At 43.2% G+C, this 23,396-nt stretch overlaps 1 protein-coding gene across 1 annotated transcript in view; it reads left to right on the top strand.

Annotated features, from left to right (window-relative positions):
• clvs2 (clavesin 2) overlaps window positions 1–22,030 on the top strand; it is an 89,477-nt gene extending 67,447 nt beyond the window's left edge. Inside the window, exons 4-5 of the mRNA XM_068025369.1 lie at window positions 2,578–2,798; window positions 9,850–22,030. Coding sequence (XP_067881470.1) covers window positions 2,578–2,798; window positions 9,850–9,934 — 306 coding nt within the window. The 3' untranslated portion in view covers window positions 9,935–22,030. The remainder of the gene's footprint in view (window positions 1–2,577; window positions 2,799–9,849) is intronic.
• Window positions 22,031–23,396: the final 1,366 nt, after the last annotated feature.

The raw sequence follows: 23,396 nt of genomic DNA, 5'->3' as shown, positions 1-23,396 counted from the left end.
ATCATTCAAGAGGACTGTCTTTTGAAGTTTCTCCAGCCTATACTCTGTTCAAGTGCAGCTCCCTACTGGGAGTACAGGTTAATTTATCTTGTTGTGTGCACAAGATACAGCAATGAATTTTGATCAGATTTATTTCATTGTGTCCCATAAGCAAACAAATAAGGTTTTGCCAAACAAGTTGTCATGTTAAACGGTGCTTGCTTAACATATCACTTCTCTGTTAAGGGTGATTTTATGACTTTACAGTCTCAATAGGGAGTCTTATCCACTGATAACACATATTTGAAACTCTGGTGTGTTCAGCACACATTACAATGCTTGCCTGAATTTATAATACATGCTCCCAGCAGGCAAGTTTCCTTATGAGGAAAGCAATGTTGGAAAATCATCCTTTATTATATTTCCTTTATGGAAGTCTAACTTCAAATCAAAATATTCCATTACCGAATGTTGTCTTATTCCCATTTTTGTGTTGCTATAAATATAATTTTCTTTTAAACAGCTGTTCACAAATCTAGTAGTAGCCACACTGAAATTCATTCAGCAGCAGTTATGCACTTTTAACAGGTAATCCTGTATACTGTGTACCTCCAAGAATCCAAGTTAAGTATAAGCATGGATACTAAGTATTTCATTCTGCCAGACTGGATCCATTTTAGTTGATGCTCTCATTTTAACCTCTTAATAAGATACTGGGATTTAAGATGGATTCCCCTCTTATGCTGTTCTATGGTTCAGGCGCCGGTTCAGCAGAGAGACCTTTGCACCTGCCCATGCTAGAGCTGACCTAAGTGTTTTGGAAATTGGGAAAAAAATTCTAACTTCCAACTTAAAGAGCACAAAAATTCACTGAAAATGTATGAAAACTAGATAATTGTCCATGTTCTTTAAGGACTATCATAGCATGTAATCAATGTTCCCTTTCAGCTGTGCAGTAACCTAAAGGTTCCCGGACAGGCTGTGCACAAGATGGTGCCGTTATGTTGTTGAAGTAGCGCAATAAAGATTTAAAGGGGTCGCGCACTTAAACAAATCGCCCTTGAACTCCAAAGAAAATTAGAGGGAAAATTGCAAGTAATGTACAACATATTGTTCTACTGCAAAGAAACTTTGGGCAGAATTTTGTGCTGCCCTTGGAGATGGGCAGGGATGTGCGGTGGGGGGGGGGGGGAATAAAATGGCAGGGGGTGCCGTTCCTGACGTTGCCCGGGCCCCCTGCCATTTTGTCTGGGGCAGAGAAGGCCGAGGACGGCCTTCACACCCCCTGCCAATTGAGGTCTTAAATGGCTTGGGCCTCTTCCCGCCTAGACTTCATTTTGTTGAATGTGGAGGGGCCTGCGGCTGTGGGGTGATGCTGGCATGTAAAGCCTGGCAGCCCCCTGTCAGGTTCGGCAGGGGGTCCCTCCTTTGAGGGCAAACTAGGGCCCCCGGAAGGACCCCCCTCAGCGGTGCAGGCTGCCACTTTCCCCCAGGAAGAATCCCCCCCCCCACCGCCTCACACTCATCAACCCCTGCCCCCACTTACCTCTCTCAGGGTCTCCTCCAGTCTTCATTACTGCAGGGCCTCCTGCAGTACTGAGAGTGGCTACTGCTCCCAATGACACTGCTGATACTACAGAGTTGACAGCCTCCCGATTGGCTGGCAGCTCTGGAGAGAGAGGGCACTTGTCCCTTCAAGGGACGGCATTCTCGATGGCGGGCAATTAATTGCCTGCCTGCCTGCCGTGTGAGAGCCATGGGGGTCTGATGGAGGGCCGAGGCAGGGTCTCCCCTCGCCTTCTGGCCCGCTGCTGGACCCCCTGTTGCCGGAATAAAATCTGGCTCTTTGTGTAACCTAAACTGCCCTTTTAAGACAACAAGGCAGCACAGTGGTGCAGTGGTTAGCACCGCAGCCTCACAGCTCCAGGGACCCAGGTTCGATTCCGGGTACTGCCTGTGTGGAGTTTGCAAGTTCTCCCTGTGTCTGCGTGGGTTTTCTCCGGGTGCTCCGGTTTCCTCCCACAAGCCAAAAGACTTGCAGGTTGATAGGTAAATTGGCCATTATAAATTGTCACTAGTATAGGTAGGTGGTAGGGAAATATAGGGACAGGTGGGGATGTTTGGTAGGAATATGGGATTAGTGTAGGATTAGTATAAATGGGTGGTTGATGTTCGGCACAGACTCGGTGGGCCGAAGGGCCTGTTTCAGTGCTGTATCTCTAATCTAATCTAATCTAAGGGGTGATCAGTGTAAATAAACATTCCCTGAGATAAGTTAGAGGCTTCACACATAAGGGGTAATTGTTCTTTGTAGATTGGCTGTTGCTTGTAAATCCCCAGCTCCTCACGCTAATCAGAAGAAACCAACAGGAAATTAATAGCGATCTTTCTCTTGTTCCATACAAGTGTGACACAGAATTTGCATATATGAAAAAGAAAGGCAAATACATCTCAAAACATTTAGATTAAGGACCATGCTTGATTCTGCTGGATACCAGTATTATTAATTTTGATTTAAAAAAATAATTTGAAAGGTATTACTGTTTTATTATTTCTGGTATCTATGTTTATGTGCTAATTGCTGCTTTATCTTTCTAGATATTTATGCATGGAAATAACCTAAACAGTCTCCATCAGCTTATACACCCGGAAATCCTGCCTTCAGAATTCGGAGGGATGCTGCCGCCTTATGATATGGGAACCTGGGCAAGAACTCTGCTGGAGCATGAGTATGATGATGACAATGAATATGTCAGTGATTCCTATAATATGTCTTTCAAAGATGTAGAAAAGAGCCTCTCTCCAAAATCCATGAAGAGGTCTGTATTCTTCTGTTTGTCAAACCTGTGTCACCATTTATATATGTTCAAGATAAATTTATCATCAAATAGAAAACCTGTCAAATAACAAAACAGCAACTCTCAGATCAGATACAAAGTGGACATTTAACGGTTTCAAAGCTCTTAAGAATGTGTTTCTTTTAATTTGTGACAGGTGGCTATGAGAGGTTTTTAAGTTTTGATTTTGGAGTGGACAGCTAATGGAAAATAGTTCTGCAGGATTTTTAATCCATGAGTTCAATGAATGGAAAATCTTGTAGCACCTGCTGTCCTTTGCACCCAAATTATCCATTTGTGCCCAATTCATGCCTGAACAGGGAATCAACCCGTAGGTCTTAAACAAAAGACATCTCAAAATACAGTAATTAAAAATAACGTTTTCATATTTTGTAAGTATTAAATATAACATGAGCTAGAAAAATAATTATTTATTTGGTGCTTTTATAAATATAAAAGTAGTTACTAGAATGAAATAATGTTTCGATGATTTTACTGTTTTATCATTTATGAGGTCAATTACCAAATGTTGATCTCGCACCAGGGCTCTCAATCCTCTTGCCTGCACCTCCACAGATTAATATAAAAACAAAATATTGCAGATGCTGGAAATCTGAAATAAAAACAGAAAGTGCTGGAAATACATAGCAGGTCTGGGGGAATCTGTGGAGAGGGAAACAGAGTTAATGGCTGGAATTTTGCACCACCCCAACGAGTCAGATGGCGGCGGGGGAGGTCGTGGGGGGCGGTTGGGGGTTGGTGGGGTGGCGTAAAATGGAGCGGGAGGCTCTGGCGGCTTTCCCGACCCACTCCAGCCTCCGCTCTCACTTTATGTAGGGCGGGGGGGGGATGAAAAGCGGCCGGCCCCTCCACGCGTATTTTACGCATGGCAAGCGGGTGTCCTGGAGCCAGGAAAAGCTGCCTGGGAAAAGCAGGTGGCTTCTCAGTGTCCTGGGATTGGGGGGGTGGTGGGTGGTGCCCCGCTACCCCAACCACCCCCAGCACCCAACACACCCCCCTTCCCCCCAACCGACCACCCTTGCCTCGCCGAAGCCCAACTGATTACCCCCGGCGAGGCAACCAAAATCTAGCTGTCTTCCTGGCTCCATGGAGGTGAGGAGAAGAAAATAGGAGGGGGGCTGATTGCAGGCAGCAGCTCCTCCTGGATCTACATTAATAGTAATATAAAATGTTTTACTTACTATTTTGGTAGTGGCCTCTTGCTAGGCTGTATGGGTGCCTGGAAAACCCGAACTGAAAAGGCCATTCAAGCCTGCACCACTCAGAGCAGCCTAATTTTGCACAGGACTCTTCAACGGAAGATTTAAGGGAATCAATGGTCATCGGGGGTAGATGGGAGTGTGAAATTCGAGACACAAACAGATCAGCCATGATCTTATTGAATGGTGGAGCAGGCTAGAGGGGCCAAATGGCCTACTTCTGCTCCTAATTCGTATGTATGTTCGTATGCTCACAAGGGTTTTCGGCCTCTGTCTGAAAAAAAGGGTCTGATGAATTTAGCAGTAGTCCAAATGCCTGTGCAGATTGGGCACTCACTGTCCCACTGCTAAAGTGGTCAGCATTGTGCCTATTTTACACCCAAGAAACAGGTACAATACATACCAATTTCTACCCAATAATGTCAGTGCAATGCAAAAACACTACATTTCGAAATTAGTTAATACTTGTACCTTAAAATGTGTTTATTTACTTGATTTAATTGTGATTTGAATTCTGGGTCGAACAAGAGGGAATCATTATTTTCTGTTCAAATCAAATCTGCAGTGTTGTCCCAGTGAATCTCAGAATTTAAAAGTAAACAAGGATTGGATGAGTTTAAACTGAAAAGAAAGGGAACGAGCTGAGAAAGTTCCAAAGCTGTGAGCACATTCAAAAAATGTCTGTTCTTTGTTAAGTTTCAAAGAGTGATCAATGATGCACTCTGATTTTCCTGGAATGGAACCACAGTTGGGCACCCTGCTTGTTTCTCCAATTACAATTTCAATGCAAAATTTAAATCTGTACTTGGGAGCATGCAATTTGTTATCAATATTTTGACAGATATATAACCAACTGCGTTTTTTTTTGTAAAATTCATTAAAATCTTAAAATTACTGACAGTTGAGATTACTTACCAAAACAAAACAAGAATGGAAGTATAAGAAGCTATTAATTCTACTTAATTACCCTGTTGTTCAGACTTTTGTTCATTTTCAGTTAGTATCAATGATTCCTAGAAGGATACAGTGCAAAAGGAGCCTGGTTGGTCCATCGTGCCTGTGCTGGTTCTTTGAAAGAGCTATCCCATTACACCCGTTCCCCTGCTCATTCCCTATAGCCTTGCAAATTTTCCTCCTTATAGTATTTATCCAATTCCTTTTGAATGTTTCTATTGAATTTGCTTCCACCATCCTTTCAGGCAGTGCATTCCATATTACTGTCTTACACTTGTGTAAAAAAATGCTTCTGCATGTCACCTCTGATTCTTTTGCCAATCATCTTAAATCTGCATCCTCTGGGTACCCACGGTTCTGCCACTGGAAACCGCTTCCCCTTATTTACTCTATCAATGCTGTCTTTGATTTTGAACACCTCTTTCAAATCTCCTCTTAACCCTCTCTGTTCCAAGGAGAAAAAGCGCAGCTTCTCCAGTCTCTCCCTAAAACTGAAGTTTTTCATTCCTCATCCATTCAACTAAACCCTTCTACTCCCTCTGATGCATTACTGGTTAAGGAGAATATCACAGCTGTACTGCGGGAGGACACCTCAGAGAGGTCATGCAGCAAGGCAATATGGGTGGAGCTCAGGAATAGGAAGGGTGCAGTCACGATGTTGGGGGTTTACTACAGGCCTCCCAACAGCCAGCAGGAGGTAGAGGAGCAGATATGTAGACAGATTTTGGAAAGATGTAAAGGTAACAGGGTTGTAATGGTGGGTGATTTTAACTTCCCCAATATTGACTGGGACTCACTTAGTGCTAGGGGCTTGGATGGGGCAGAATTTGTGAGGAGCATCCAGGAGGGCTTCTTGAAACAGTATGTAGATAGTCCAACTAGGGATGGGGCCATTCTGGACCTGGTATTGGGGAATGAGCCTGGCCAGGTGGTCGAAGTTTCAGTGGGGGAGCATTTCGGGAGCAGTGACCATAATTCCATAAGTTTTAAGGTACTTGTGGATAAGGATAAGAGTAGTCCTCAGGTGAAGGTGCTAAATTGGGGGAAGGCTAATTATAACAATATTAGGCAGGAACTGAAGAATTTAGATTGGGGGCGGCTGTTTGAGGGTAAATCAACATCTGACATGTGGGAGTCTTTCAAATGTCAGCTGATTAGAATCCAGGATCAGCATGTTCCTGTGAGGAAGAAAGACAAGTTTGGCAAGTTTCGAGAAGCTTGGACAACACGGGATATTGTGAGCCGAGTCAAAAAGAAGAAGGAAGCATCTGTAAGGGCTGGAAGGCTAGGAACAGATGAAGCACTTGAGGAATATAAAGACAGTAGGAAGGAACTTAAGCGAGGAGTTAAGACGGTTTAAAGGGGTCATGAAAAGTCATTGGCAAACAGGATTAAGGAAAATCCCAAGGCTTTTTATACATATATAAAGAGCAAGAGGGTAACCAGGGAAAGGGTTGGCCCACTCAAGGACAGAGATGGGAATCTATGCGTGGAGCCAGAGGAAATGGGTGATGTGCTAAATGAGTACTTTGCATCAGTATTCATCAAGGAGAAGGACTTGGTGGATGATGAGCCTAGGGAAGGGAGTGCAGATAGTCTCAGTCATCTCATTATCAAAAAGGAGGCGGTATTGGGTGTCTTGCAAAGCATTACGGTAGATAAGTCCCCAGGGCCTGATGGGATCTACCCTAGAATACTGAGGGAGGCAAGGGAAGAAATTGCTGGGGCCTTGACAGAAATCTTTGCATCCTCATTGGCTACAGGTGAGGTCCCAGAGGACTGGAGAATAGCCAATGTTGTTCCTTTGTTTAAGAAGGGTGGTAAGGATAATCCAGGAAATTATAGGCCGGTGAGCCTTACGTCAGTGGTAGGGAAACTATTAGAGAGGATTCTTCGGGACAGGATTTACTCCCATTTGGAAACAAACGAACTTATTAGCGAGAGACAGCATGGTTTTGTGAAGGGGAGGTCGTGTCTTACTAATTTGATTGAGCTTTTTGAGGAAGTGACGAAGATGATTGATGAAGGAAGGGCGGTGGATGTTGTCTATATGGACTTTAGTAAAGCCTTTGACAAGGTCCCGCATGGCAGAATGGTGCAAAAGGTGAAGTCACACGGGATCAGAGGTGAACTGGCAAGATGGATACTGAACTGGCTCAGTCACAGAAGACAGAGGGTAACAGTGGATGGGTGTTTTTCTGAATGGAGGGATGTGACTAGTGGTGTTCCGCAGGGATCAGTGCTGGGACCTTTGCTGTTTGTAGTATATATAAATGATTTGGAGGAAAATGTAGCTGGTCTGATTAGTAAGTTTGCAGACGACACATAGGTTGGTGGAGTTGCGGATAATGATGAGGATTGTCAGAGGATACAGCAGGATATAGATCGGTTGGAGACTTGGGCGGAGAAATGGCAGATGGAGTTTAATCCAGACAAATGTGAGGTAATGTATTTTGGAAGATCTAATGCAGGTGGGAGGTATACAGTAAATGGCAGAACCCTTAGGAGTATTGACAGGCAGAGAGATCTGGGCGTACAGGTCCACAGGTCACTGAAAGTGGCAACGCAGGTGGATAAGGTAGTCAAGAAGGCATACGGCATGCTTGCCTTCATTGGTCGTGGCATAGAGTATAAAAATTGGCAAGTCATGTTGCAGCTGTACAGAACCTTAGTTAGGCCACACTTAGAATATTGCATACAATTCTGGTCGCCACACTACCAGAAGGACGTGGAGGCTTTGGAGAGGATACAGAGGAGGTTTACCAGGATGTTGCCTGGTCTGGAGGGCATTAGCTATGAGGAGAGGTTGGAAAAACTCGGATTGTTTTCACTGGAACGACGGAGGTGGAGGGGCAACATGACAGAGGTTTACAAAGTTATAAGCGGCATGGACAGAGTGGATAGTCAGAAGCTTTTTCCCAGGGTGGAAGAGTCAGTTACTAGGGGACATAGGCTTAAGGTGCGAGGGGCAAAGTTTAGAGGGGATGTGCGAGGCAAGTTTTTTACACAGAGGGTGGTGAATGCCTGGAGCTTGCTGCCAGGGGATGTGGTGGAAGCAGATACGATAGCGACGTTTAAGAGACATCTTGACAAATATATGAATAAGAAGGGAATAGAGGGATATGGGCCCCGAAAGTGCAGAAGGTGTTAGTTTCGGCAGGCATCAAGATCAGCACAGGCTTGGAGGGCCGAATGGCCTGTTCCTGTGCTGTACTGTTCTTTGTTCTTTGTTCTCTGCCAGGACTCTTGACATCCTTCCTAAATTGTGGTGCCCAAAATTGAATACAATATTCCAGATCAGGCCCAACCACTGTTTTATAAAGGTTCCTTGCTTTTATGCTCTCTGCTTCTATGAATAAAGCCAAGGATCCCCACATGACTTTTTAATAGCCTTCTCAACTTGTCCTGCCACCTTCAGAAACTTGTGTACACAGACCCTGAGGTATCCCGACTCCTGCACCCCCGCTTAAAATTGTATCATTTAGTTCATATTGCCTTTCCTCATTCTTCATACCGAAAACATTTCACACTTCTCTGCGTTAAATTTCATCTGCCAAGTGTGTGTCTGCCATTTGATCAATCTCAGTGTTCCTGAAGTCTGCTAGTATCCTCCTCATTGTTTTCTACATTTCTGAGTTCCATGTCATCTACAAACTTTGAAATTATGCCTTGTATACCCAAGTCCAGATCATTAATATATATTAAAAAGTGCACTGGTCCTAATACCGACCCCTGGAGAAACTACTGTATACTTCCCTCTAGTCTGAAAAACAGCTGTTCATCACTACTCTCTGCTTTCTGTCCCTTAGGCAGAGATGCCTCTCTAATTTTAAACTGATGGCGACCCATTTTCAGGTGCAAAACAGGCAGCCAGGAGTTGAATTTTCTGTCCAGCCTGTAGAAACCTCAACTCTCTTGTTGATAGATTCCAAAATGATGATAGTCATTTAAAGGCAAAATATTGATCATTGGATTAAGGGCACTGCAGCTTCAATAATTAAATAGGAGTGAAAAATAGCCTCACGCTTGAAGTGTTAGGAGAAGAGTGTGCACACTCTGAAAGGATGACTGGAACTGAAAGGGCTGAATTTTATCAGCGCCCTTCATTTAAATGGAGGGGCGGAACTGCTGCCTCCAATGACGTAGAGGGGGCAGCCGCAGCTTCTCCGGCAACAATGTCCGGCGCCACCGTGCAGTCGCCGGTGCCATTTTTAAAGGGCTTCCAGTCCTTAGAGGAAATTTACATTTTTAAAGGTGCCAGGTCAATTAAGCTTTAAATTAATATTTGTGCACACGTGCAATTCCCTCTCCAACCCCCACAATGCTCATAGTCTTTGCTTTGGCCTATCCCCCCCCAAAAAAATTTAGTTAGCCATAATGACCTTTCCCCCTCGAACTTTATTCCCTTTGACCCTAAACCCCCTCCCACCATCCCTACATACAATGAAAAAGGTTTTCCACGCTTCCCCCACCTCGCCCACTCTGATAATTTTATTCCTCCCACCAGTGTCTTGCCTCGGAACTCTGTGCAGAGTTCCGAAGGCATGCAAGTTGCGATTGGCGGCGGTAAAATTCGGCGAAGGGGCGGCCAGTGGCGGCAGGTAAATTAATTTGTATTTCATTATTGCTTATTTGAATATTTAGATGAAGGCCTCACAGCCAAGCGGTGGTGGGGTGGGGGCGGGGCCATACCGACGCCTCACCGCCGCTGCTAATATCCAGCGGAGAGACTTCTTGATGTCGGGGGTTGAGGCTGGCCTCTCCCTGCAGCATTTTGCGGGCCCCCCCAGCCATGACCCCCAACATCGAGGGACTTCTGACTAATCCTTATGCTGAATACACTTTGATTTTACTTTCAGGTCCCAGTCAGTGGTCGAAGCTGGAGTTCTGAAACACATAGATAAAGATGATGAGAATACCCAACCATTGCTTTCCCTGGACTGACAGCTTCCAGGCCATTCATTTATCATGAAAGAGAAAAGCACTTCTTCAAGAAGGGTCGTGTGCTTAACGCAGAGGATTCTGTGTAAACTATGATGGTAACATGTCACTTGGTATGAACATTGCAAATTAATAATAGGCTGTAATATTTGCAGATCCATCCTTGCCTGCCTGTTTGGATGGTAACTGTTGGTGAATGATGTCTTTATTCAACAAGTGGAAGTGCCAACTTTATTGTAAATATATTCTTTTACCATCATTGGAAAGTATTCAAAATCCACAAGATTAGCCAGAATTCAGTGTAAAATAACAGAAAATATTTTCTGAGCCAAATTTACATGTTGTGCAGCCTGTACTAAATGCTATCTGTTTAATCTTTTGCTCTCACCTACAGCCTTTTCCTTCAAAAAGGTTATATTTTGGTAGGAGAAAAGTAGTTTTGCCCACGTAAAGGGTTAAGTATTTCTTGTCAGTTTGATTGTTTTATGGGGTAACACTATAAGAATAATACTTGCATTTGTATCGTGCTTTAGCACAATGAGAACACCTCAAAGCACTTCACTAAGAATGATTCTTTTCTGACACACAGTGCCCTCAAAAGTAGAGAAACTTCTCCATGATAAATAATTGGCAGGAATAGAAACCAGGCTGAGAACTGGGTCTCTTATTCTACAATTATAATTGCATCTCTGTTTTACATAGAATTGCTTTTTACAACACAGAAAAGGCCATATGGTCCAATAGGTCTATGCCAGTGTTTATGCTCCACAGAAGCCTCCTCTCACCTTGCTTCATCTTGCCCAATAAATATATCCTTCTCCCTCATGTACTGATCTAGTTTCCACTTAAATGCATCTATGCTAATCACCTCAACCATGTGGTAGCAAGCTCCACATTCGCTCTTGAATTTCTGAATGGATTTATTAGTGAATGTTATGGCCTCTGGTTTTGAACACTCCACAGTAGGGGAAAAAGGCAATTTCAGACCATTTGGCTCATCTCAAAAGTTACAGACCTCCTCTCCATTTACTTTCTTATACCTTTCAATAGCCCTGTCTGACAAAAATATATCCATCACCCTCTTGAAATTTATATCATTCTCCACTTGTCCATCCCCCGGGTAGGTTCTTTCACATATTGGGCTGGATTTTTACAGCTTGTCGCTGGCGAGCTTCAAAAGGTGTGCAGCTTACTCGCGAGACATCCGCCACGGAGCCACCGCGATATTTCACGCGGCAGCTCATTAACATGCAGGAGGTGGAACGCTCACCCCTGATGACATAGAGGGGGGGCGGGTGCTCTGTCCCCGGCAACGCCGTGCGGCACAACCGCGCAGGCGCTGGTGCCATAATTAAAGGGCTTCAGGCCCTTCTGTTGGATTTTAATGTTTAAAGTGACAGGTAGTGCAAACAATTAAAATAAACTTTTATTCACACTTCCAAACCCCTCACTGACCCTCCAATGAATAATTTGTTGGTTATTTGTCAACCCCCCCGAAAAATAATAAATTTCAGATCTCGGCCTTTCCCCCAGGAACTTTCGTTACTTTAACATTCAACCCCTTCCCACCATCCCTTCAACCAATCGCGTTCGTTTTTGCCATACCGCCAGCTGGAATATCGGCATTGGATGGTCGTCATTGAAAGGTAGCTTAATATACATTCATTAAGCTTTAATAACATATGTAAATTAGATTTTCCTTGCTGAACGGCGGGGTGCCACCCCGAGGCCTCACTGCTGCCGGTAAAATGGGGCGGGGCCTTCCTGGTATCGAGGCCTGTGGCGGGCCTCTCCCGGAAGGATTTTCCGGGCCCCCCCGCCACGACCCCTGATGTCGAAGGTCAGTAAAGTTCAGTCCATTGATTTTCCTCTACATGAATACATTATATTTTCTCTGTTTGTCCACTTTTTCTCATCTAAACTTAGTCTATGTTCCCTTGTGCTGGTGATTGAGCATTCCTTTGGGATCCAGTTTATTTATTTTCTGGGATCTTAGATACTTCAATATGATCACCTCTAGGCCACCTTTATTTCGAATGTAAACATCTGAAGGCTTTCTTCAAAGCACATGTGCTTAATCCTATTTCTCAATTTAGTTGCCCTTCTATGTACTACCGGTAAGGTCAGGCTGTCCCTCTTATGGTATGAACTCAGAATTGTACAAAAGTCTCAAGGACCAGCATTTTGTAAAACCTAATGATCTCTTCCTGGGACTTATGCTTTGTCCCTCAAGTGATACATTCTAAGATCCTGTTTCTTTTTTATGACCACACCAATGTTTATGATTTAAGGATATTTTCCATTAAATCTCCTTTTCCTTGTATGCTTTTAACTTGTGATGAACAGAGGATAAATATAGTATATTGACAGGAAATATGGGCTTCTTTAGAGCAATGTAAAACTTGCGGCTGTGAGTTTACCAGTCTGCACTAATTATAGATGTCATCGATGATAGGAGTATCATATAGTGGCTAAGATTGTGCCACACCCATTACTATTTTATGAGGGGTTCTAGACATTATACCATTCTTATTGTAAAGTATAAGAAATAAAAGAAATAACTTGCCTTTGCAAATTGCATTTCAAGACATCCTAAAGGGCTTCACAGCCAATAACTGACTTTTGAAGTGTGGTCACTACGGTAAAGTAGGAAAACCTGGCAGCCAATGTGTACACAGCAAAATCCCACAAATGACAACGAGATGAATGACCAGATAATCTACCTTGGTGATGTTAGTTAAATGATAAATGTTGCCTAGGACACCAAGAAGTCCTCTGCTCCTCTTGCCGTGGGATCTTTTATGCCCACCTGAAAGGGCAAACACGGCTTCAATTTAATGTCTCATTCAAAATACTCCCTCAATACTGCACCAGAGCATCGACCTGGATTCTGTACTCAAGTCGCTGGAGGGTTTGAACACATAACCTTCATACTCAAAGGCAAGTAGGCTACCACTGAGCCAAGGTTGATATAAGAACATCACTATTCTATAATTTTTTGTGATTTATGAGCTTAATTTTACATTTCTGTGATATTTTGTAAATAAGACTGGTGCCAAGAGCAGGAATAAACCAGATACATACAATGGAGTGTAACATCAGGAGCATATGCTATTGGAGCTTTTCATTGGAATTCAGAGATACTTCAGTAGGTCACAAAGTGAAGTGCAGCGACAGCCCAGACAGAGCACTAAAGTTAATTGGAAAACTCTGTTCTTGAATTTCATTATCTGAATAGATCATTTCGATTTAGTAGAATCTGCATAAGTCCTAACCAAATGCAATATAAACAAACTGCAGTAGGTTGCATCTGGGAAATTAGCTCCAAGAGTGTGCTGTTGAATTTGGAAAAGAAAGATGAACCTGAGGTTTGGCTCAAGTCCTGATTGAGGCTTTTTTGTTATTAAGACAAAATTATGAATCCAGTGTCAGGTACACTGAGTTAGTTTAGCTAAAAGCTAAACCATACTTATGGCAGAAAACACAATTGGAGATTTCAACTTTTGTTTAGGTGGAAAGGAAAATTGAGCAGGGTAAATTGGCCAATCAGCTACCGCCCCTTTTAGGCTGTGCTGAAATTGGAAGTCCTAGCCGATAGGTTCCACATGGGGCATTTCTATCAAAACTAATATATGTTATATGTTCTTTACTGAAGCCTATAATGTTTTCCACCCACCCATGTTATTTAATTGTTGCACATCTCTGAAAATATGTTTTCTTACATTGCTCTGCTGATGAACCAACTCTTGAAGTGTACTCTTTTCATGTATAATTCAACTCTTCCTGATAAAACATTGGTGTGTTCAGTTCCTCAGATGGGTTGAGAACTTAAGGTATTGCCATATATTTAATGGCAAATTTCATTCTCTGTGTCCATTGGTCTGTTGGTTTTATATTACCTTTGTTTTTATGTCTTCCATTGTTCTGATTTGTTCATAAGCCATCTTCATGCAATGACTAGGATGTGAAGTCCTTACTGAGCTTAAACAAAATTATCTTTTATTGAAATATGAAAACAGCTAAATCATTGAAATAATCAGCAGCATTTAGCAGCTGTCAGGTAAAATCATGTGGTTGTTTTGCTCCTATTTGATAACTTATTATCATTGCAGCTTAATTTGGGAGTATTCATGCATTTTGGGAGGACTAACAAGGCAAGGGAATATACAATGGATGGTAGGACCCTAAGAAGTACAGAAGGTCAGAGGGACCTTGGTGTACTTATCTGTAGATCACTGAAGGCAGCAGCACAAGTAGATAAGGTGATTAGGAAGGCATATGGGATGCTTGCCTTTATTAGCCAAGGCATAGAATATAAGAGCAGGAAGGTGATGATGGAGCTGTATAAAATGCTAGTTAGGCCACAGCTGGAGTACTGTGTACAGTTCTGGGCACCACACTATAGGAAGGATGTTATTGCACTGTAGAGGGTGCAGAGGAGATTCACCAGGATGTTGCCTGGACCAAAGTATTTCAGCTATGAAGAAGGACTGAAAAGGCTAGGATTGTTTTCCTTAGAACAGAGAAGGATGAGGGGGGACATGATTGAGGTATACAAAATTATGAGGGGCATTGATAGTTTATAATAGGAAGAGACTTCTTCCCTTAGCGGAGGGGTCAATAACCAGGGAGCAGAGACTTAAGGTAAGGGGCAGGAGGTTTAGAGGAGATTTGAGGAAACATTTTTTCACCCAGAGGGTGGTTGGAATCTGGAATACGCTGTCTGAAGGGATGGTAGAGGCAGGAACCCTCACAACACTTAAGAAGTATTTAGATGAGCACTTGAAATGCCATAGCATACAAGGCTACGGGCCAAGTGCTGGAAAATGGGACTAGAATAGTTAGGTGCTTGATGGCCAGCACAGGCACGATGGGCCGAAGGGCCTGTTTCTGTGTTGCATAACTCTATGACTATTATTTTCACAATTATATGTCATCATTGAATTAGGCAGTTTTCACCATGCTAATGAAAGATATTCATAGTTTTTCTTTAATCAATATGGTATATGTTGACCAAATAATGTCAAACTAATCAGTAAAGATACTACTGAAAGATATATTCTTACCTTTCCCAACATCATTGATTTGTGCTAAAACTATAGTGTTAGTTTGGAGACTGTTGCCATGAACTGCATTGTATTGTAACCTTTTAAAGAGCATACAATACTCAAAAAGGTTTCTCCATTTCTCAATTCCTGCATTTATGAATATTTATCCAACATATGAAAGAAGTGTTTTCTCTTTCATAATTCACAATGTAATTATATGCAGCATCTGAAGCAATGAAAACGTGTTACGAATCTCCTTCAATGGGATGCATATTATGGGTGGAATTTTGTGCTGCTGATTATTGCCAATCAGGCACTTAAATGGTCAGTGGCAGGCCTTCCGTATGATTTAGGACCCTGCCGCCGGAAGACTCGGCCTTGCAGAGCTGCAGCGACCAGACATGAGCTGTGCTGGGACCAGGCTTAAGATAGGTCAGGGCGGGAGAGGAGGAGGGGCATCGTGAACATGGGCAGTGGGGGGGGGTCCCCTCAGCGGCTCCCCCCGCTTCCCAATGCTGGGTCCCTCGTTTGTTATGCCGGCAGCGTTCACTGTACTGAGATTGCACTTACACCTTGAAATATACTTTTTTTTTACCAATTGCTCCGAGTGTGTCACAATATGAATAATATGCAAATATAGCTTTTGCAACAGACACCAAAGCTTGACACCATTCTTGTCAAGGAGGAAAATCTTTAAGGTGAATTTAAATTAGACAGCCTTCTCTTCATCAAAGTAATGCATTGTCGCACATTCTCAAGTATTATTAAGTGAAATATTTGTATTATTTATCAATAGCTTTCTAATACCTCTAATTGGAAGATATTTTGGGTTAAATTCATCCTGATTCAGAGGGCTGAATTTTATGAGCGCACCGCAAATCGCGGCAGTGTGCTCTGATCTTGGCAGTCCCCTCGCATGGATGTGCCATCGCTGAGTCCCCGCAATATTTTGTGCGGGGGCTCATTTAAATGGAGGGGGCGGAGTAGCTTTCCCTGATGATGTAGAGGGGGCGACCGCTCCATCCCCAGCAACGGTGTCCGGCGCCACCACACAGGCGCCGGTGCCATTTTTAAAGGGTTGCCAGCAATTACTGCCCATTTTAATTTGTAAAGGGACATGGAGGGCAAACTGAAATTTAAAACTTTATTAACTGATCAAAACCGCTCTCCCACCACAACCCCCCCCCCCCCACCAAATGACCAATAAAAGTGTTTAAGACCAATAAAAAACTTTTCTTCTCATCGCAGACTTTGCCCCCCCGAACTTTGCTAGCTTTACCCTTCAATCTCTTCCCAACATCCCCTCAGGCAACACAAAGTGTTTTCCCCGCTTCCGCCACCCCCCCCACCCCGCCCCCTTCCCACCAGTGTCATGCTTTGGAACTCCGAATGGAGCACGAGTTCCGGCCTGCGGCTGGAATATCAGCATTGGACGGCTGCCGGGCCAAGGTAAGTTAATTTTCAGTTGTTTAACTTAATTTTAATATTGAAATAAAGGCCTCACTGTCGCCGGTAAAATGTAGCGGGGCCTTCTTGGCATCGGGGGGTCGTGGTGGGCCTTTCCCGAAAGAATTTTCTGAGCCCCCTGCCACAACCCCCGATGTCGGAGGGCTCATAAAATTCAGCCCAGAGCCTTTCAAGACATAAGTGTAAATCAGAGAATTGAACCTGCATATTAAAGTCCTACACTATCATGTCCTGTACTATCATGTCCTGTACTATCATGTGTGGCTAAATTTTACCAGCTCTTTTGTGGGTGGAAGGCAGAAAGGCTGTCAAAATTGTGTGGGAAGGGATCGGGGGGTGCCTGACGTTTTCCTGCCACCATGACACTTTGCCAGTGATAAAAAAGCTGGCAAATAGGCTGCCTGTCAGGAGACCAATTGAGACACTGAAGTGGCCAATTAAGGGCCATTTCCCATCTCCACGGGCATTTTGCCCATGTTGGGAGGGCCCGCCACGTGGGGAGACTGCCCAGTGAAGTCCAGGGGAAGGGCCCTCTAGGAAAACTCTATGGCCCACTGAGGGGCCTCGTGGTGGTAATGGTCACCCTTGTGGCAATAGCGCTGCCTACCAGGCCTTGGCTACCCCCAACCCCACTTACCCCTCTTTGAGGGCGACTTTCCATTGAGGTACCCTCATCCTGTAGCTGCAGCATCAGCATTGGCCACCAAGAGGAGTGGTGCTGCTAAGGTGGCAGCCTTCTGATTGGGGCAGCAGCTCTTGGGGGTGGGCGGCTGTCCTTAATTAGATGGCAGTCGTGGCAGCAGCCACTTAATTGTCTGCTGCTGGCAAAATGTGGCCCCGACCACTGAAGCGGGGTTGTCTCCCACTTTTGGCCCCAGCGGTGGGACTTCTGCTGTCTCAGAAAATTCTGGCCATAGTTTCTGATCTGCAATCCATCTACCAAAATGCTGTGCTGAGAGCGCAAGCTTACCAAAATTGTATGTAAAACTCAGCTCTAGGACATAACAAAGATGTGAACTGGTGTATTGGCTTGTGCGCAGCATTCCTCCATCATGTTGACACTGGAGAAAGACCATCAAAGGTCATCCTTCCAGTACATAAAGAAAGCTCAATTTTGATAGACCACGTGGCCTCCCCTCCTGACTTTTATATTGCTATGAAGTCCTGTCAAGTGACATTGTGAATGAGGAATGCATTGTCCTCTTGCTGGGTGTCAGAAACAATGCTGCTTCATAAAAAATGTTCCAAGGCTACTTCTAACAAGGTGTCAAGAATAAAGTGGCAAAAAGGTGAAAAACAGGCTAAGCGCAGAAACTCGATTTGGCATATATTTTCCTCCATTCATTTATACTCTTGTATACTTAGTCATTAAAATTAAGTAATATTTCCAGATCACATCTACTTTTTTAACTAAAAATAGCAAATGAGGATAATTTAACCTTTTATAACTGAAATTATATGGCAGTTTGGTCAACTATAATCCTTCTTTATGACTTTGCTGAACTTTGATCTTGTTAACAACATAAGAGTCATTGAAAAAATTTGGCTTAGAAATTGGATTTTGCCAGTGTGCCGTACATTGCACGTGCCTGGTGAGGCTTGCGACAGGACCGCGGCAAATTAATTTACGGGCCTCATTAGGATAGTACCAGCAAGCTGCAGGTGGCATTCGTGGCCCCAGAGGCAGCTTGACAGTTGTGATGGGGTGGTGGAGGCTGCAAAATCAGCCAGCTCAATCACTGGCCAAGCTTCTCAAGAATGTCCAAGGCAGGTGTGGTGGCAAGCAGAGGCCAGCATGGGCTCACCACTTTAATGTGGAGTTGGGAGGAGTATTTTTCCTGGCTCCACAATAATGTAAATTAAAACTTTAAACGTATTTTTTGGGTGACAGACAGTTCCTTTAAGGACTACTGAGCATCTGAAGAAACTGACTGGAACATGCACTGTGCAGTTTGGCAAAGGGGCCCGAAATGAGATTAAGCACCCATCCCACCCTGCCCCCATCGCCACATCACCAATTGGAAGATGCAAGTTTGAGGCAAGTGCCCTGGATGCCTACGGAGCTGCCCTAACCAATATGTGCACTTCCAATTCAGAATGCCTGCACATGCTGCCTGCCATATTGAACCCTTGGGCTCCTGTTTTACGTCTGTAAAATGGGTACAGCGTGATTCATCCTGTAGCCCATTAAATTGTATTAATATCTGATCTCTGACACTGACCTAGAAATAAACTTTTAAAATATAGTGCTCCTGGTGCCAAATATTATTTGAAATGTGCTTCGAAGCAAAGATCTAATAGCACTACTGAAATCTACTTTCAATTTGCTGTGCTGACACAAACAGGGGACGTTGTCATGTTGTTCTGTCAGAAGTGGGAAATGACTGAAGTTGGGAGTTTGACTGTTGGAGCTCTGGCTATAATTTTCTCACTGTGCTGGTGTTCATTTTTCAATGCATTTTTAAATAGTTCAAGCACCTCACAAGACTTCTAATCGATCTGTCAAAAATACTTGCCTAAAAATTACTGATTCCAGCTGTGATGTGTATGCACTGCATTTATGTAAGAGACTGCTCTTTATTTGTGAGATTGTGTTCACTTGCACTCCATATAATCCATTCTGCCAAATCTCGGACATTAAAACATATTTACGTAGTGCATTAATGTGATGAGAATGCATAACACATCATTCCATTTGAAGTGCATTTAAGGTAGATTATCATTCATTCATCATGTTCCTAAATATTTTTGATCTTTCTCATTCACTGAAACAAGAGTCTGTGCTGATAGTTTTATTTTTATTATTGTATAAAATCTGAATTACAGCCACTGTATATAAATAAGACACTTGATAAGCATGGGTTATGTGCTTTCTAAAGGTTAGCAAGGGAATGAAACTGATTGAATGCCTTCTGTTTGCAGACAGCTTTCCATTTCTTCAAACCCTGGAGCTTTCTAGTTCCTGAGTTAATGGAGGACATTGATGAAAGATTATGTTTTTCATAGTGCTATGGCAATTTAAGCTTGGGAGCTTGCAAGAAGTGCCATTAAATATCATTTAAATATTTATATGAAATCCCAAAAATTCACAGTGCAATGGCATCCAAAATACAGTTTAAACTTTTCAAATAATACCTATTATTCTGCTGTTGCAAATTGAATTGCCCATTTAAAACAACGTCCAGCGTCTTTAAGTTGTGAAATTGAGAAAAGGGAAACAAAAAATAATATTTTGCATTAATTTAATGGCATTTATTCCTCTTCTGCTAAATGGCTGATGTTCCCCTTTAAACATTGCTTATAAATGAAGCAAAGGTTGCAGATACATAAACCTTTAATGTGTTGCCCTCTGTAATATTCAGCTCACTAAAAGGTGTGAATGGTGCTTTAAAGTTTAAAAACTGGAAAATTTAGATGAATTACATGTTTTTTCCTCTGAACTATGATGAATTGAAGCAAAAATGAAAACTAGTTGCACAAAAATGTGAGACTTCAGAGGGGATTTGCATTAACTAACTCAGCTTTGCTTTAAGTCCTGGAGGATGGTTCTAAAATAAGTAAAATACAAACTTTGGCAAAAGCAGCAGATAAAGCTTATTATTGTGTTTATTAACATGCACCATTCCTTAACTCATTCACCTCAAAAAAAAATCCCTTTGATGTGGATCACAGTGAAAAAGGCCCCAGTTAAAGGAAAAGTGTTAAAATGTTATTATTTTCATACCATTTTCAAATCAATGAAAGAAACGTTTATTTCTTTTAAGAAAATGCACTGTTTTCTTTCTCTTTTCTTTCAGCCACTTTTAAATATGTTTTTTCTGATCTTTTGCCAAATACTGAGCCATGAAAATAAAATGGAAGCTTGTTGTTATGGTAACTCTAATATGGTTGCTCCTAGCCTCTGCCAATATCTGTTTTGTTGTTGAAAGAAAATCTGTCTCTTATGTTTTTTATTGATGCTTGTACAAGAAAGTTACTGATTCTTGGAGCTGTGCCATTTTTGTTGCCTCTCCATGACACTGATATTGATTAGAGCATAAAATTCATATTCAAATAAGAAATGGGAATTGATACTGATAACTTATATCTATTTTACATAATAATGAAGCAACTTTTACTGCTATTGTGTGCACCATTTTCATACATGCAATTATATATTTTATGAACTGCAAAAAGATGCAAAATACACTGAACAAATGTAAAATTTGAAATCATCTTAACTTACCTCATTGAATCCAATTTTATAATGCTATGTTAATTTATTTCCATGTATCATTGTGCACCATAATTTCACAAAAATTACCCTCCTTCAGCAAAATTGTTCCCATTTTGTGATTAATTTGGGTTTAAAAATAATGATACTGTATATAGTTAACACTAGGTGTTGGTTACTAGAGATATGTAACTTCCATCAATAATACCTTTCAATTTATACTTACACAGAACCACATTTGGCCCTTCTTTTTTTCACTTATAACCCACTTACTGAATATCTGTTTAAATCCTACAGATACTTGCCCCAATTCCCTCAGGTCCTGGGGTGGGAGGGGGGATGGGAAACAGGGTAAAGACAACACAGGAGGCCTGGTGCGGGACGAGAAGTGGACAGAGTCTGGAAACACTGGATCACCACCCGCGAGAGGAGCCAGCAAGATTTTCCAGTAGGGCCTAGGGCAGGATGAGCAGTAGCTCATTTCCACACAGCAATCTGAATACCAGGAAAAGCCTGGTATCCGAGTTATTGTAGTGGTGGAAGTGGATTCGATCTGAGAAATGCCAGTGTGCTCAGGCATATCAGTCTTCTAATAAAGGAAGGTAATAGACGGCATTAAATAAAAGCTTTCGAGCCAGTGGCACCAGCCAGTCCCTGCGAGCAAGCTTGCCAGCAGTGCCTTCTCCTCCCTCCTTCCTCTATTGGGTGCTGAAAATGCGGCCATACTGCCATGAGTGCCCACTGAAAATATTGAAATAAGGTAGCGCCTTCCTGACCCTAGATACTCTGGAGGAATCAGCCTCACTGCCACACACATACCGGTGTAGCAGGCCGAAGGATTTCTGGGACCATCATCTTCACCACCAGAAAGAGTTGGGACTAAATTTTACTATTCTGCACCAGTAACAAGGTACTTCACCACTGTAGATCACAATGCCCCAATATACACTAGCAGCAAGTTAGTTACTTCATCACTTGGTGAAGCACGGGAAGGTTACTGCCATATTGTAACTGTTACCTGTAGATAAAATGGTACTGGTCAGTTTGCTGCAAGCATGTACCTGCCTATAAATATAATTCCTGCACCTGGAACATTTAAATTTGCACAATGGGTTATTTTCATGAAATTATGGGAAATGTACTGTAAGCTATTGTTATGCAATATTTTCATGTAAGTTATCTGCGAAAATGTAACTACGATCTTATGTAACAGCTTTCATTAAAATGCCATGCTATGTTTAAGCTATTTGTATTATGGTGATGCACTTCACTTCTGGAGGCCCAGGTCTGTCAAATTTCAATCTTTTGGAGTAAGACTCACTAATTTTGGCTGGAAAACGTAAACTGTTTCTGTATGTCCGACTCTTTGAAAATAAATGCATCTCTATATATTTAAATGGCCTCATGCTTCATCACAAAGTATTACTTTTGGTAATTTATCTAATTCCTATTCCCTTGATCACAAGTCGTGGGAGTCAGTTGCCAGCGTTCGCCAGAGCTGGCGGGCAGCCATAAAGGCGGGGCTAAAGTGTGGCGAGTCGAAGAGACTTAGCAGTTGGCAGGAAAAAAGACAAAAGCGCAAGGAGAGAGCCAACTGTGTAATAGCCCCGACAAACAAATTTTTCTGCAGCACCAGTGGAAGAGCCTGTCACTCTAGAATTGGCCTTTATAGCCACTCCAGGCGCTGCTCCACACACCACTGACCACCTCCAGGCGCTTACCCATTGTCTCTCGAGATAAGGAGGCCAAAGAAGATTCCCTGGTGTAGAGTAAGGTTCCTGCCTAAATCAGTCAGAGGTATTTTAATTCTATGGTAATGACTTTGTGGTGAAGCATCAATACCACAAGCATTGCTTTCCTGAGTTTTCACCTGACAGATCCTCAAAAAGATTGCCTGAAGAAAGTGAGCCTTAAACTTTGCAGTCAACTGCTTCAGATTGGAGAATTTGAAAAGGAACTCGTAGCATTTGCAGAAAGAAAGTGTAGAACTTTTTAGTTTACTTATTCTTGTTCAGACATGAGAATTACAGGAATAATGGAGACTTTTAAAACACTGGCTGGAATTTTATGCCCCCCACGGGAGTGGTTTGGAGGTGGGGGGGGGGGGGGGAGCGCGGATGTAAAATTGAGTGGGAAGCAGGGGGTGCTATTCCCGTTGCCTTCCTGCCCCCGCTGCAATTTTACGAGCAGCGGGGGAGGTGACTAATGGCCCACCTGCCCCAGGACAATTAAGGCCATTAAGTGGCCAATTAATTGCTACTTCAGGGGCTCCTTCAGTTGCCATTGGGATGTTACCAGCGGCGGATGTGCAGCTCAGAACCTCAGGAGGCTGCCCAGTAAAGCCTGGCAGCCTCCTTGTGGCTGGGGAGAGGGATTCCCCACCCCCATGGCATAAGTCACTCCCGCTGGAGCACATCCCCACCCCCTCACCTCGCTGGGGCCCAGCCGATTGTCCCCGAGGCCCTACACACTTACCTCAATTCTGGGGCCTCTTCCATTGCTGCTCCTCTTGGGTGCAGTCCCAGCAGTGGCCACTGCTCCCAGTGGTGCTACTGGGACTGAAGAGCTACCAGCCCGTTGATTGGCTGGCAGCTCTTGGAGGCAGGACTTCTGACCTCAGAGAGGCGGAAATCCCATCCGAGACCAATTAAAGGCCTGGGCCACATAAAATCACGGTGTGGCTTCCAGGCCTGACAGAGGTGGGATTGCCCCCAACTTACTGGCCGGTGGCGGGGCC

This window comes from Heterodontus francisci, chromosome 3 (genome assembly GCF_036365525.1).
Source record: "Heterodontus francisci isolate sHetFra1 chromosome 3, sHetFra1.hap1, whole genome shotgun sequence".
Taxonomy (NCBI): domain Eukaryota; kingdom Metazoa; phylum Chordata; class Chondrichthyes; order Heterodontiformes; family Heterodontidae; genus Heterodontus; species Heterodontus francisci.
The sequence above is the reverse complement of the archived record's forward strand: the minus strand, read 5'-3'. Positions and strand labels throughout refer to the sequence as shown.